Source organism: Capricornis sumatraensis, chromosome 2, assembly GCF_032405125.1.
Source record: "Capricornis sumatraensis isolate serow.1 chromosome 2, serow.2, whole genome shotgun sequence".
Classification (NCBI taxonomy): domain Eukaryota; kingdom Metazoa; phylum Chordata; class Mammalia; order Artiodactyla; family Bovidae; genus Capricornis; species Capricornis sumatraensis.
Window position 1 is genome coordinate 19790942 of NC_091070.1, and position 14128 is coordinate 19805069.

At 41.5% G+C, this 14128-nt stretch overlaps 1 protein-coding gene across 4 annotated transcripts in view; it reads right to left on the reverse strand.

Moving 5' to 3' along the window:
• Nucleotides 1-14128, reverse strand: part of SIPA1L1 (signal induced proliferation associated 1 like 1) — a 137006-nt gene that overhangs the window by 103752 nt on the left and 19126 nt on the right. For all 4 annotated transcript variants that reach the window (XM_068963651.1, XM_068963649.1, XM_068963648.1 and 1 more), the window contains exons 2-3: nucleotides 10169-10299; nucleotides 4502-4690 (exon numbers count right to left, since the gene is read on the reverse strand). In XM_068963651.1, coding sequence (XP_068819752.1) covers nucleotides 4502-4690; nucleotides 10169-10299 — 320 coding nt within the window. The remainder of the gene's footprint in view (nucleotides 1-4501; nucleotides 4691-10168; nucleotides 10300-14128) is intronic.

Genomic DNA, 14128 nt, shown 5'->3' on the forward strand with positions numbered 1-14128 from the left:
AAAGGTGTTTTTTAATGACCGATGAAGAAAAACAGCATTAATATGGCAAATCTAAAAGTAACTGAATTACCTGTAGTATTAAAAAGTTGGCAATATATAATGAAATTCTTAATACTTCACAGTGTAGTTTGGAAGATCAAAATAATTTGATATGTGCAAAAAGTAATAGTGAAAGTGTTAGTAGGTCAGTCATGTCTGACTCTGCAACACCATGGACTATAGCTTGCCAGGGTCCTCGGTTCATGGAATTCTTCAGGCAAGCATACTGGGGTTGATTGCCATTCCCCTCTCCAGGGAATCTTTCTGACCCAGGGATCGAACCAAGGTCTCCCACTTTGCAGGCAGATTCTTTACCATCTGAGCCAGAGAAGAAAACTTACAAATCTTAAAAGCCAAAGTGAGTACCCTGCAAATGCATATCCAGCATTCAGGACTCCTAAGGCCAAAACAGTACTGCCTCTGAAGCCTCACCCCTCTCAAGTGTAAAAGGCCAGTAACTGGAACCTGCCATCCAGGGGTGCCATGAGGGTTAAAGCAGATGATGCTGGTAAAGAGCTTAGAACAGTGTAATAAGTAAACATACATACTTATCTAAAGTGTCTCCATCATAAGAGATGCTTTCAAATTATCTCATAAGTGAAGATCCAGGACCATGATGGGAAAACTAAATCCCGAGTTAATTCAAATTTGCTAAGTCACAAGCTGTTCTAAATTCATGACAATGTGCAACCATTGGCGAGTTATTTCATCTTTTGATTGCCCTTTAGATGATAATAGAAATGCACATCAATCAATAGTGAAAGGCCCAGGAAGTTGTGAGGAAGGTGAATGTGAAAGCATGGGTAAGCCACAAAGCACATGATCATTTCCTAAAACTTGGGGAATCACAATGTCAACTTCAGTTCCCACATAAATATCAGTCTAGTCAAATGAGAAACAAATTTTTGTATTTTTGTGAAATGCTATCTTTTATATCATATAGATATAACTTACATCTGTTCTTTTGTTCATTTCAGCCTTTAAAAATGGTAAATGAAAAAAAAAGTAACAAAGATCTGAAAGGCAAAATGCCACAATATAGCAAGCAAATAATGTTTTCTTTATCTGAGAATAATTATGTGAGCTGTTAAACTAGAAAAGATTTTAAAGGAATTATTTAAATAAAATTTAAAGGGAGATGTAGAGGCTCCTTTCAGTGAGTTCAGTTTTTTTGTGCTAAGTTGCTTCAGTCATCGGCTACAGTCCATGGGGTCGCAAAGAGATGGACACGACTGAGCAACTAACACACAATTCAAACTATGAATCTCTTTAAATTTAAGGATGTACAAAGCATGAAATTTCAAAAAATGATGACACAGATGGAAACTAACAATATTTTGCAGTGATTCAAATACATTATAAGCACCTAGAAGCATTCCTTTTTCAAAATCTATTATCTGTAAAGTCACCAGAATAATCAATTTCTCAAAAGGATTCCAAGGCATTAATAAAATTTCCTTACCAAAAATACAACTCCCCAGACTAAGCCCCTAAGTATGTGTGTCCTGTGTCTTTTATCAGTATAATCCTGGGCTTTAAATGCTATGAATACATAAACAGAAAGAGAGGCCAAGTAGTGGTATCCCTTAGTTCAGATACAGCGCTGCTCACACAGAATAGCAGGTTTTAAACTTCCAGATTCTACTGCCTAGTAAAATTTCCAAAATAAAATTGGGGAGACTTATCTAGACTGCCAAACTGTAGTTTCACTGAGAAAGCATTACAGAAAACATTTAATACATATGATCATCAATAATTTATGAAGGAAGGGATAAACAGTTTAATATCCCCCAAGATGAGGGCAGGAGGAGAAGGGGTCGACAGAGGATGAGATGGCTGGATGGCATCACTGACTTAATGGACATGAGTTTGAGCAAACTGGGAGACAGTGAAGGACAGGGAAGCCTGGCATGCTGCAGTTCATGGGGTGGCAAAAAGTCGGAATGACTTATTAGTGACTGAACAACAAAAATAAGAAGCCCATCATTTCAGAATAATGGGCAGTTTTAGGAATTAAATAAATGTTCCTTTAAGCTAAATTCATTATAGTGCTTTCATCTTTCTTTGTGGAAGTGAAAGCTGCTCAGTTGTGTCCGACTCTTTGTTACCCCACGGACTAGATAGTTCATGGAATTCTCTAGGCCAGAATACTCTAGTGGGTAGCCTTTCCCTTCTTCAGGGGATCTTCCCAAACCAGGGACCAAACCCAGGTCTCCCACACTGCAGATGGGTTCTTTACCAGCTGAGCCACAAGGGAAGCCCACGAATACTGGAGTGGGTAGCCTATCTCTTCTCCAGTGGCTCTTTCTGACCCAGGAACCGAACCAGGGTCTTCTGCATTACAGGTCGATTCTTTACCAACTGAGCTATCAGGGAAGTCCTGTGGATGGAACCATAAAGCATTTATCACAGAGCAGCACTACCTGTGGTCTAATATTTTGTAAAGACTAAGAGAGGCATGAAACGTGCCAGGGATCCCATAAAATATCTATACTTGGGGCATTCATTTTTTAGTTTAAGTAAAACCTAGGGTGAAAAGGAAAAAAATTCATCCTTTACACAAAATAATCTGTTTAGTGTGTTGAAATTAGAATGTTCAGCATATGATTATACTGATGGTGTGCATGCTAAGTAGCTTTAGTCATATGTGACTCTTTGTGACCCCATGGACTGTAGCCCACCAGGCTCCTCTGTCCATGGGATTCTCTAGGCAAGAGAACCCCACCTACTGGAGTAGGTTGCAATGCCCTCTTCCAGGGGATCTTCCGAATCCAGAGGCTTGAACCTGTGCCTTTTGCGTCTCCTGCATTTGTAGCCAGGTTCTTTACCATTAGCACCACTGGGAAGCCCCAAAATCTCATCCCTTGTATTTTCAATGTCTGAATGTTGTTTCCCTTGAACCTGTAAAATTGAATCTAATCATTTTTCTACTCTTCTTTTGTTAGAATAAATGCTCAAAATATTTACTGGAACACAGCACCCAAAATAGTTTAATTTATGTATCAGTAGTCTTCTGAAAGTGTTAGTTACTCAGTTGTATCCATCTCTTTGTGACTCCATGGACTACAGCCTGCCAGGCTCCTCTATCCATGGAATTTTCCAGGCAAGTGTACTAGAGTTGGTAGCCATTCCCTTCTCCAGAGGATCTTCCTGACCAACAGATTGAACCCGGGTCTCCTACGTTACAGGCAGATTCTTTACTATCTGAGCCACCAGGAAGCCCCAAGCATTCAAAGTGCTCAAATTTACATGTTATAAATATGGATACTCACAGTCTACTTGAAATATACATATGGAATAGACATTAGCTGTGCTTAAGAGGAATGAACAAAAGGAGCAATGATTAGAAAAGTTACATCTAATATCTAATAATATATTCCTGTCGGCTGAGTTAAAAGACTGAATCATACCTTTCAACTGTTACTTTGCAATATAATTCATTTTAATAAAATTCAGATTTTTGCCTAATTAAGAAAATTCTATCAAAATTTGTTCATAGAATGGAATTCAATTACTGGACTAATTTTACTTTTGGAAGACTCTTTAAAAAAAAATGCAGTGGAATTACCACTCAGTCAAGACACATTATGGCTAAAATATTCAAAGAAAGAGTTAAAATAAGAGTATATAAATACAACGTCTAACAAAACTAGCCCATATGCTCAAATGATTCCAACTAGAACGTGGATACACTCTCCAGTTAGCGGATTCCAGTTCTGTGTTCTCTACTCTTCTGTCCCCTCTGTATGAATTATCCTATCACTCACTTGTATCTAGATCAATGACCTCACACTAAGGGTTAGGAAGTATGGAGGTGAGAAAATCTTGAGTATTTTCATTTTGTTACATATTAGGATCCAGGCTTTTAAAATTCTGAATTTTGTAATTAAAAATCTCGATGAAAATACATCTCTGGTGGTACTAACAGACTAAAAATTAAAGCTTTTAAGAACAGTATGGTATAGTGGTTCCCAGTACATGCTTTGAACTTATTAACTGTGTGATCCTGGACTTATTACTTAATCTCTCTGTGTCTCAGATTCCTCATCCTTAAAGTGGGGATAAAAATGTTACCATTCTCCTGGGGCTGGGACATCAGTTGGGATAATATATTAAGGTACTTAAAACAGAGCCTGGTGAATATGTTCATTAGTATCAGCTACTGTTATTGCTCTTACTTATTCCTGGAGTATCTGAAAAATTCATTGCATTAATGGAAGATTGCCAAAAGAGTTGAACATTGTTTAAGTACCATATCAGTCAATCCTGACATAGAGAATTTCATCAGATGGAAATGTTCAGTGAGTTAAGAAAAAAGAAAACGAGTAACTGCAAAGAGAAGATCCTTCATAATAAATGGTATCAGTTTTCCCTGTCAAAAAAGAACTCCTCAGGTCTGATTCTGGAAGCTTGGTGGGAAGCCTGAGCAGCAGCAATGTCCTCCCCTGGAGGCCACACTTACCCCCTGCTCATCCAGCTTCATGAGCTGTTCTGTGACTTTGGGGGTGTTGAAAGCCAACCGCAGGCACTGAACATTGAGCTCAGGAATCACGTGCTCCAGCACCTCCTTCAGCGGCAGCCCCCGAGCCGTTGAGTGCTTTGCCGTTGAGGGAATGGCATCCTCCAGCACTGACCCTCTCAGTGTCATGAGCTGAAAGAGAGACACATGTCCAGGGAGATGAGTAAACACAACCAGTGTGAGGTCCCCCTTAGGGAGTTGGAGGTGCAGTTGATCAGCTGAGCCAGTGAGGGAGAAAGGATGAGGGGAGTGATGTAAGACACTTTATGTATGAAAAACGAGCCCAGTACTTTCAAGAAGACCCAGGCAAGTCCAATGGAACTCATCATCAAGCTTTCTGTGGACATGTCCTTAAACACCAAAGAGTACACGTTTCCTTGAAGAGCTCAGTAAGACCAAGGTCTCCATATAGCTATACAATGTCACTTACACAAATACCAGGAAATTAAGGAGATATCCCAGAGATTATCTGAAGACTAAATGCTTAGAATTTGGATGTTATACCTTTTTGAACTGTAACAGGCAAGGGCAGGGGAAGAGTTTTAAATTTCATAATGCACTGTTGACCAGCTTAAACTATTCCTAACCCCAAATGCTGCTATGATAGGACAATGATTATACTTAGTACAGCAGCCACTGTCTACAGCATTTAAACTGACTTGTGCTTTCCCCCTCTGTCTTAAGAACTCTGCTATTATTATGAAATATAAACATAAGCAAAGACATTTCCTTAAGCAATGATGATCTGTTGAAGCAAAGTAGCTTTCATGTTCAAGAATTTTCATGTGGCAAAGTCGACAGTACAATTTAAACACTCTATGGTGACTTAAAGACAAAACCATTAAGGTGAATGAATTTCCACTAAGCATGTAGGTTATAAGGCATTATACTGCAAAAGGAGTAAATGCTGAAGACCAAGTGTGGTGTGAAAAGAGGGTGAGAGGTAAGAAATATCCATCCAGGAGGATATATGCACTAAGAGAAACCTAACAAAGTCAGATTCTATAACAAAAGCAGAAAAAGGACTGCTACGGCTCAGGGCATAAGGAAAGGCCCTCATGGAAAAGTGTAGCACTAAAAAGGGGTCTTCAAGGAAAAACTGTACAAAAAGACAGTGTCAGAGAGCAAAGGTGTGGAGATGAGAAACAGCAGGGTATGAGCAGGAAAGAGAGACCAGTGTAGCTAAGCGGGATCTAAGTGAGCCGGAGAGGGCTGTGGGTGGGCCAGAGTCCCCAGCAGAGTGTACCTCGAGGGGTGATCATCTCACCCAGAACCTACAGGCCATCTCAGACACTGTTTGCATGGGGATGATGACGTAGGAAAATTCAGTTGCCACTGCCCAAGGAAGAAACTACAGGCAGAGAATACAAAGAAGCTGTACTGTTCAAGCAACAGGCAAGACGGTGTGACAGAGAATTACCAGGGAAAATGGAAACCAAAGGAAGAATCATCAGGGAAGTAAAACCTGTAACAGGTGCCACCTGAAGGAAAAGAGAGATGAGCGTAGGAAAAGCCAAGTTCACCAACCTCTGACTCTCAAGACAAGAAGGAGGTGCTTGAGGTTATTTGTAGTCTATTCATTTGATCAGTATCTTTTCTCTCATTTATAGTCCGTTTGCAAATAACACTTGGGTAAAAAAAAAAAAATCCTTTTCTGTGACTTAATATCTAATTTGACAGAAATGATTTTTGTTTCATTTCTTACATCATGAGAAATAGCTGAATAACTCCTGTGCTCCTACTTTCATGAGATAATGCCTGTCGAGGGTGAGGAAGTTACAAAGGCTGGTCGGATTTCCAACTGAGAGAGCCCCAGACCAGGAATGCTAAAGAAGCAGGCAAATAGCAGGCCACCTCAAGAAAAGTCTGAGCAGATGAGAAAAAGAATGACTCATTTTTATACCTGAACCACCAGTGTTACCGGTATGTTTTGCTAATGACTTCCAGAAACAAGCAGAGAATCCTCCTATATGCCCGTGCACCTATGCTTAAAAGCTCTCACGCCAGAGACTTTGTTCATAAACAAACAGCCACACTTACAAATACGTGTCAAGTCCTTTTTTTGGTTTCTTTATACTGTGCAATGATTGTTTCTATTAAAATGAAAAATATCTGTTTGTATTTCTGTTATCTTGACGCCATTTATGAAGCAACTGGAATGTCACTTTGGAGACTGCTTTCTTCTTGCTTGAAGGGAAATTAATAGCACGAGAAACCCCTACCAAGGCATAAGAATTAAGTCCTGCTTTATTAAATAGTCAGTCAACTGTCCATCCTACAAAGTGCAAGAGCTCTGACTGGATCAGGACCGACATCTAGAGATATTTCTATCAAAGGACTTTCATTAGTGTATTTCTTTGAAAAGCCTCATAAAGATATTACAATTAAAGCACACTTAAGGATTATTTCTATCGGAAAGAAAATAAATGACACTAAGACAGTGGTAACGAATTAAATAAACATGAGGGAGGAAGAAAGGAATGACGTGGCGGAGGACTATTTTAGTTGTTGGGTGTGTAGTCATAAATCCCATGGACAGAGAGCCTGGTGGGCTACAGTCCATAGGATCACAAGAGGTGGACATGACTTAGCAACTAAACCACCACCACCATCAACAACTCGGAGTCCTCAACATCCCTGAGCTTATATTCAAGCAGGGGGAAGACACAAAATGAATACAATACGTTAAGTACAATGTGTGAGACAGTGGTGTTCCTGGAAAAAATGAATACATAAATAAAGCCTGGAAGTGGGATATGAGACAGTAGGAATTTTAGATCTACTGGCCGAGAAGGCCCCTGTGGCTTAACAATAAAGGCCAGAGGGAAACGAGCGATGCCCACAAGGACACCTGGGGGAGAACACTGATTACAGAGGAATAGGGGCCATCGGAGCCCCGAAGCAGGGCTGTCCTCAGGTTGCCCAGAAGAAAGGAGGCCACTGCGGCTGGAAAAGACGAAGCGAGGTCAAGGTCAGAGACAGATGTGCCTGGACTCCCCGGCTAGGGAGGAGAAGGGCTTTTTCCTGGAAGCTGGAAAACCCTAGAAGGATTCTGAACTGAGGAATCACAGATCTGCACTACGTTTCTAAAGGATCCCTGCTGGGCTTGAGAGGGTGCAGACCTAAAGGAAGATGCTGGAAGAAGAGGAGACAGTGGGGGTCTGGGCCCAGGCAGAAGCAGTGGGCTGGGAGGAGCGGCTCAATTCTGGACACATTCTGAAGACAGCGTCAACCAGTTCTGTGGTGAGACCAGCTCTGGGGGCGGGGTGGGGGTGGGAGAGAGAAGTCGAACAGGACCTCCAGGTCTCTGGCCTGAACAACTCTAACAAAAGGGTTGTCATTGGTTAAACATTAATTTGAACATGAGAGCAGGTGTTAATGAACCATAAACATCTGACTTGGACATTTCAATCAAAGGGTAAGGAAGTGGCCCCAGGGCCCATCCAATGGGTTGGCAGGAAAAGGACCAGGGAATTCTTACGTGCGATTTAACCGTAATTGCAGGAGGAGGTGTAGGTGGAGCATTTGAGGCTGAGGCACGGAGAGGCAAGAAAAGAGATGAAGGCGAGCGTGGCTCCCCAGCCTCGGCAGAGGAACCACGTTCACCTGGGTCAGGGGTTGACCTGGAGAGAGAGGCTGTGACCAGCTACGGCATGCAGGCAAGGCAAGTGGGAAGGGATGATCGTGGACAGCAGAGACAGGATCTGAGAAAGAAAGAAAGAAAGGGCCACCTTGGAAAGCCTCAACCTCCAGCATTCAGGAGAGGGGCAAGGAGGAACTGAAATGAAACAAAAAATACAGAAAAGCAAAAGGATGAGGACGACTCAAATCAGAGCGGCCTTAGGAGGTGGGGAAAAGGTTAAGCACAGAAGGACAGAAACAGGTGGGAGGAGGTAACCGGCTCTCAGGAAGCTGGTGGGGTCTGAGGAACAGCTACCTACATCCAACTTCAAAAACATACTGTGTTCCCCGTGCTTTTCCTGTTCAACAAAAGAAAGACCTGACCCTGCTTAATGATCAGCTTTGGCTTGGAGAAAAAGGACCCTAGAGTATGTGCGTTCTTCATTCCTCTCGGGCCACTCAACATAACACGTTAGATATTAAAGCCATGCCTTTAAAAATCCTATTTTTAATTTCCCAAGAGCTGAAGCTGAGAAGCAATTACTAAGTGAAGCCAACCCCTACAACCTGTCTTGTATTCAATGGGGGAAATGAAGCCAAATGTCCTATTTAAACTAGTTTCAAAACCATTATTTTCCACCTACCTCAAGGGGGTATTAGGCATTAATGCATGACAACAATCCTAAAGTGATTTGGCTCAGAGAGGCAATAAATTGATAGCTGGCATAACTACACACATGTTTAGAAAGAAAACAAAAATATCCCTCATAGTCCCTGATAGTCATGAGGTCGTTTTTTGAATCTGGAAATCAGGCAGAGCTTTAACAGTCTCTACATGACAAACTCTAGTGCTTGCTTTTGTTTTACTTTTGAAAGTAAATATACATATATATTATATATAAATATTTGAATGCTACGTATATGTATTTGGTTGCTTAGTCACATCCCACTCTTTGGGATGCCACGGACTATAGCCCGCCAGGCTCATCTGTCTACAAGATTCTCCAGGCAAGAATACTGGAGTGGGTAGCCATTCCCTTCTCCAGGGGGTCTTTGCGGCCCAGGGATCGAACCTGCGTTGCAGGCAGATTCTTCACCATCTTTGCCACCAGAGTTTTTTTTAATGCTTTGTTGGCTATTTGCTTTTATGTTTCCTTTTAGACTTCTCTGGTGACTCAGACGGTAAAGCGTCTGCCTACAATGCAGGAGACCCAGGTTCAATCCCTGGGTCAGGAAGATCTCTTGGAGAAGGAAATGGCAACCCACTCCAGTATTCTTGCCTGGAAAATCCCATGGATGGAGGAGCCTGGTAGGCTACAGTCCATGGGGTCGCAAAGAGTCGGACACGACTGCGCAACTTCACTTTCACTTTCTATCACTTTCTCTTTTTTACCTGAATTTCACTTTAAAATAGAAACTCACATATCATGTGTACTTAGTTCCATAAAAAAACTCCAAGGACCCATTTTACCCACAATTAGACAGCCTCTAGTTCAAAAATCTTTATTTTAAGCCTCTGTGAATAGGTCCAAGATGGCAAAGAAAAAAAATCCAAGAGTCCCTTTCCTTTTTCCTGGGTCAAGAAACTTCCTCAATAATAGTCTGAAAATGTGAGTTAAGTTTTAGTTGACCCCCTCTGGCTCCTCAAGCTGGCTTGCTGCCTTCCGGCTGCCCAAGCAGGATATGTAATATCCAATTTGGGATTCTGAGGACTCCAATTTCCTTGGGTCACACTTAATGAACATATCTTTCTGTGAATCAAAATTCCCATTCATTTATTGCATCTACCCAAAGCTAGATGGGAAGAAAGGGTCCAGATCTAATCATGATGTCCACCCCCGTCACCATCGGAATGAATGAAAGGGCTCTTTGTTTATTCTACAGACATTGGTAACCATGTGCTATTAAATTTAATTGCTTTGTTACTGCTACGACTCTATTTTTTTCTCACTTAAATTAAGCCTCAAGTCTTTCTCATGTGTGACTTACCTCACTAGTTCTAAAAATTATTCGATAGTTGTAGGGAGATCCATTTTCTTTCGTTTCTTCTGGTTTTTCCCTTCGAATGCTCACAGCCACTGGACCAAGATTCTCATCGGCCCCAAAATAGTTCCAGTGTTCTTAGATACAATAAGACAAAACAAAATTAGAATATTTACAGCACACTAAAAAATGTCATATGCTGCTTACTATTTCTATCACTCAGAAATTATATCAATAAAATATAAACATATTTAACAAAAATTAATATCCTTCACTGAATTATAAAAGTAAAGACAGCAATCAATGTAGGTTTAGTCTCGGAGGTGGTCAGACAACAGAGGTGGCCTGCTGAGTTTTTTTTTTACTACTCTGCGACTCACTACTTTACTTTAAGAGAGAAATTTGTGCTATTGCCCTATAAACAGGCTATACTGTATCAGGGCTTCCTAGCTTTTATAAAAACTGCATCAACTAAAAACCACATCAACCAACCGCCCCCTCCCCAAACCTACTGAGAACAAAGTTTGAGGATAGACGGATTTCCTGCAGATTAGAAGATTTCCCTAGGGACTTCCCTGGCGGTCCAATGGTTAAGACTCCAGGATCCCAATGCAGGAGACACAGGTTCAATCCCTGTGTAAGGGAAGATCCTGCATGCTGTGCAGCACGGCCTAAATAGATAAATAAAACAGATCTCCCCGGACCAGAGAGAGGAAAGAGGTCTGAGAGTTACTTGGCAGCGTTCTGCTCCCACATTGCCCAGGTTAAGACAGAATCTTAGCTCAGAGGAAAGAGCTTCAAAGTGCCCCTGGGAGGCAGAAGCCCACACCCAGGGCTTTGGGCCTCACCAATGGTTCCTGCATAGTAAGGATCAGAGGCATCCAGCAGAGCAGCTGGGTCTGGAGGGATGTGAGGGCTGGGATAAGGGCCTCTCCTAGGCTACCAGTGTGGCCAGGTGACTGATGGCCACTCAGGGCCCTCTCCTCAATGTCTGGCATTTCTCCAGACTCCAAACTTTAGAACAACCTTGGGGGTGGGGGCAAGTGTCCAAATGACTGGTGTTGACTTTATCTTCCTCCTAACAAGAAGGAATGCTGAGGTCATAAGTAAATTAATTTACAGAAAAGTTAAAAAGTGCTATTTACTTACTGTACACCTAAAAATTAAACTTGCTGATGCAGACAAAAGATGTTCACAGATGAGAAAGTAAAAAAAAAAAAAAAACCCCAAATACATGAAAAGTTAGAGTAGATAACTTACTTTTCAAACCTCCAAAATACTTATTTACATTGCCCTATTTCATTTACATGTGATATGATTAAATGACCGAGTTGTGACATGGTAGGTTATTCTCATACAAAATACATCAATATTTGAAAATACACGTTATTCTCATACATAATATGTATTTGAAAATCCATGAGAATAATAAGAAATAACAGCATGAAATATCTAATCATATAGTTCTAAATTTAGGTAATACATATGAAAATGCTTTGCAAGTACCAGAGAATAATTATTTTAAAAGATCATTAATACGATGAGCTACCTAAGAATATTATCACAATCCATGGAAATTCAAAATACGGGAAACACAATGGGAACACAGGCAACAAGCATCTCATATATAGACAGCTGATAAACAACCCAATAAACACCACAAAATCCATGTACAAACACTTATGTACACCCTCAAAGCATAGCACGTGAGAATCACACTCAGAGGTTATTTACTCTTACTTTGCACATAATTTTAATAAGCGTGGTTGTCTGGTCTTCAAGCCCACAGCTTGGTTTCAGAGGTGTGATAATTCCAGATGTTGACAAAGTCCAGAGTGTAGGGCTGATAGAAACTTGCATGCAGATAGCAATGTGACAGACAACTGACAATAAGGAAGAAAACAAAAAGGGACGAGATAGAAACAGGATAAAAAAGCGGATGCGAACTGGAAGAGCAACAAGACAGCAGTCTGGGGACATTTACTGAAGGAGCAAAAGGGCTTCGCACGCTTCAGAACTTCAGAGACTATTTTAACCCTGCAGCACAGAACACCGATGGACATGTCAAAGATGACCTTTAATATAATGCCAATTCATTATATCCTGTTCATGGACTCTACCCCTGACTCACCAGGAACTCCTCAAACACATTCCACAAAGCTCAGGAAGGGCAGGTGAGACTGCTAGTCTTTGCTGGTGGAGAAATTCACAAAGACACGGGGCCAATACCAATTACCGTCAGTAACCTCCACTCCTCCTCAAGCTGTCCCTGGTCAGCTCTCACTCCCCTTCTCTACTGCAGGTATTTCAAATATTCTCTGTTCTCCTTCAACCTCCCCCTCATCTACCTTCTCTCAATCTCAGCAGATAATGCTGTCCACATCACAAAGAAAATAAAGAGCCCTTTCAGAAGCAACTGCCTCACTTTCCACCATCACTCAAAGACACTTACCTGGATCCAGACTTTTACTTCCTTTGCTTTATAATGTAAACCCAGTCTCTCCTGAAATTCTAGCCTCCGCTCAATTCCACCTTCCCAGGGACACTGATGCCCAATCACCCTCCCTGTATCTGCAACTTGACCTCTCTGCCTGCTCATTCCCATCACCATTCAATCAGGCTCAGGCCTCCTTTATCTTTAACCGCAACACTTGCCCTCAGTTCCTTGCCAGCCTCCGGGTTACCTCCCTTCTCTTTTCTTCCACTGGAAACTTCCTGAATGAGGTGCCTGATTCTTCACTTTAGGATTCCTATCATCTGACTGCCACTGCACCGTCACCAGTCAGCCACAAAGTTGAAACAAACAGAAACTCTGGGTCCTTATCTTGTGCAAACTCCTCATAACTTGCCAATGGCATTTCCTTTCGTTTTCCCCCCTAAAAACACTCTTCTGGAAAGTGGCTTCTCCGAAACCAGCCTCTCTTGGTTTTTCTTCCACTGGCCCTGGCTCTTCTTACTCAATTTCTCTTTCTCCTCCCGTCTAGAATCTTCTGTCCTCTCCCAATGCTGATTACTCTCAAGAGTCCACGTGTCCACTCCAGACATCTGTGAGCCCTAGACCTTCACATTCAAAAGATGTCCCATTCTTTACCATATAAAACTCGTGATTGCTTTGTCCCATGGCATCTGTAAAAGTGAACCTATCACCTTCCACACAAACCGATACAGCTCTCCCTGCAACCCTGGTGAGTAACTGCTACCACATTCCTCTAGCTGCTTATGCCTGACCCCGTCACGCCCGCTGAATTCCAGCTCCTAAAGAGCTCTGAAATCCACCTCCATCCCACTGCCACTGGTTTATCCACATCATCATTCACCCGGATGTTTGTGAGTTTTCTGACAGATTAGCTTTTCATGACTGGCTTCTAAGATGCAAGCCTGACCGTCACTATTAAGTTTCAAACCCTCCTCTGCTTTCCCACCAGTCCTTGGATACTACTCAAGCCTTCTCAAGGGTCCTCGTGGCCTGTCACCAGCCTGTCATTCCAGTTTCAACCTGGACCTTTCATCCGTCTAAACTCTGAGAACCAACCATCCTGAACTTGTCAACTCATTGTGCTGTCTCACCTGAAACACCCTGTCTAGGACATTCCACCAACTAACGCCTCTTTATTTGACTAAGTCCTTGCATCCTTCAGGGTTGCATCTGAAATATTATTTAGACATCTTCTCAAAGAGTGCTTGAACAATGGACCAAAATGAAAGTGTGTACTTTGCATAGTAATGATAATACTTTAAGACTGGTAAGAGAAATACAAATTAGGGAAACCAAATAATATATTGTAATTGCAAAAATTTAGAAAGGTTACTACAGAAAAACATGAATTTATAAAAATATAAATATTGAACACAATCATTTTAGTATAAATTGGCAGATAATACACTGTTATTTAAAAAGAAGCTAATCCTACCTAAAAACGAAGAAGGTTGATTTTAAAAAAGGAATCACTTAAACTCGTGTGTGTC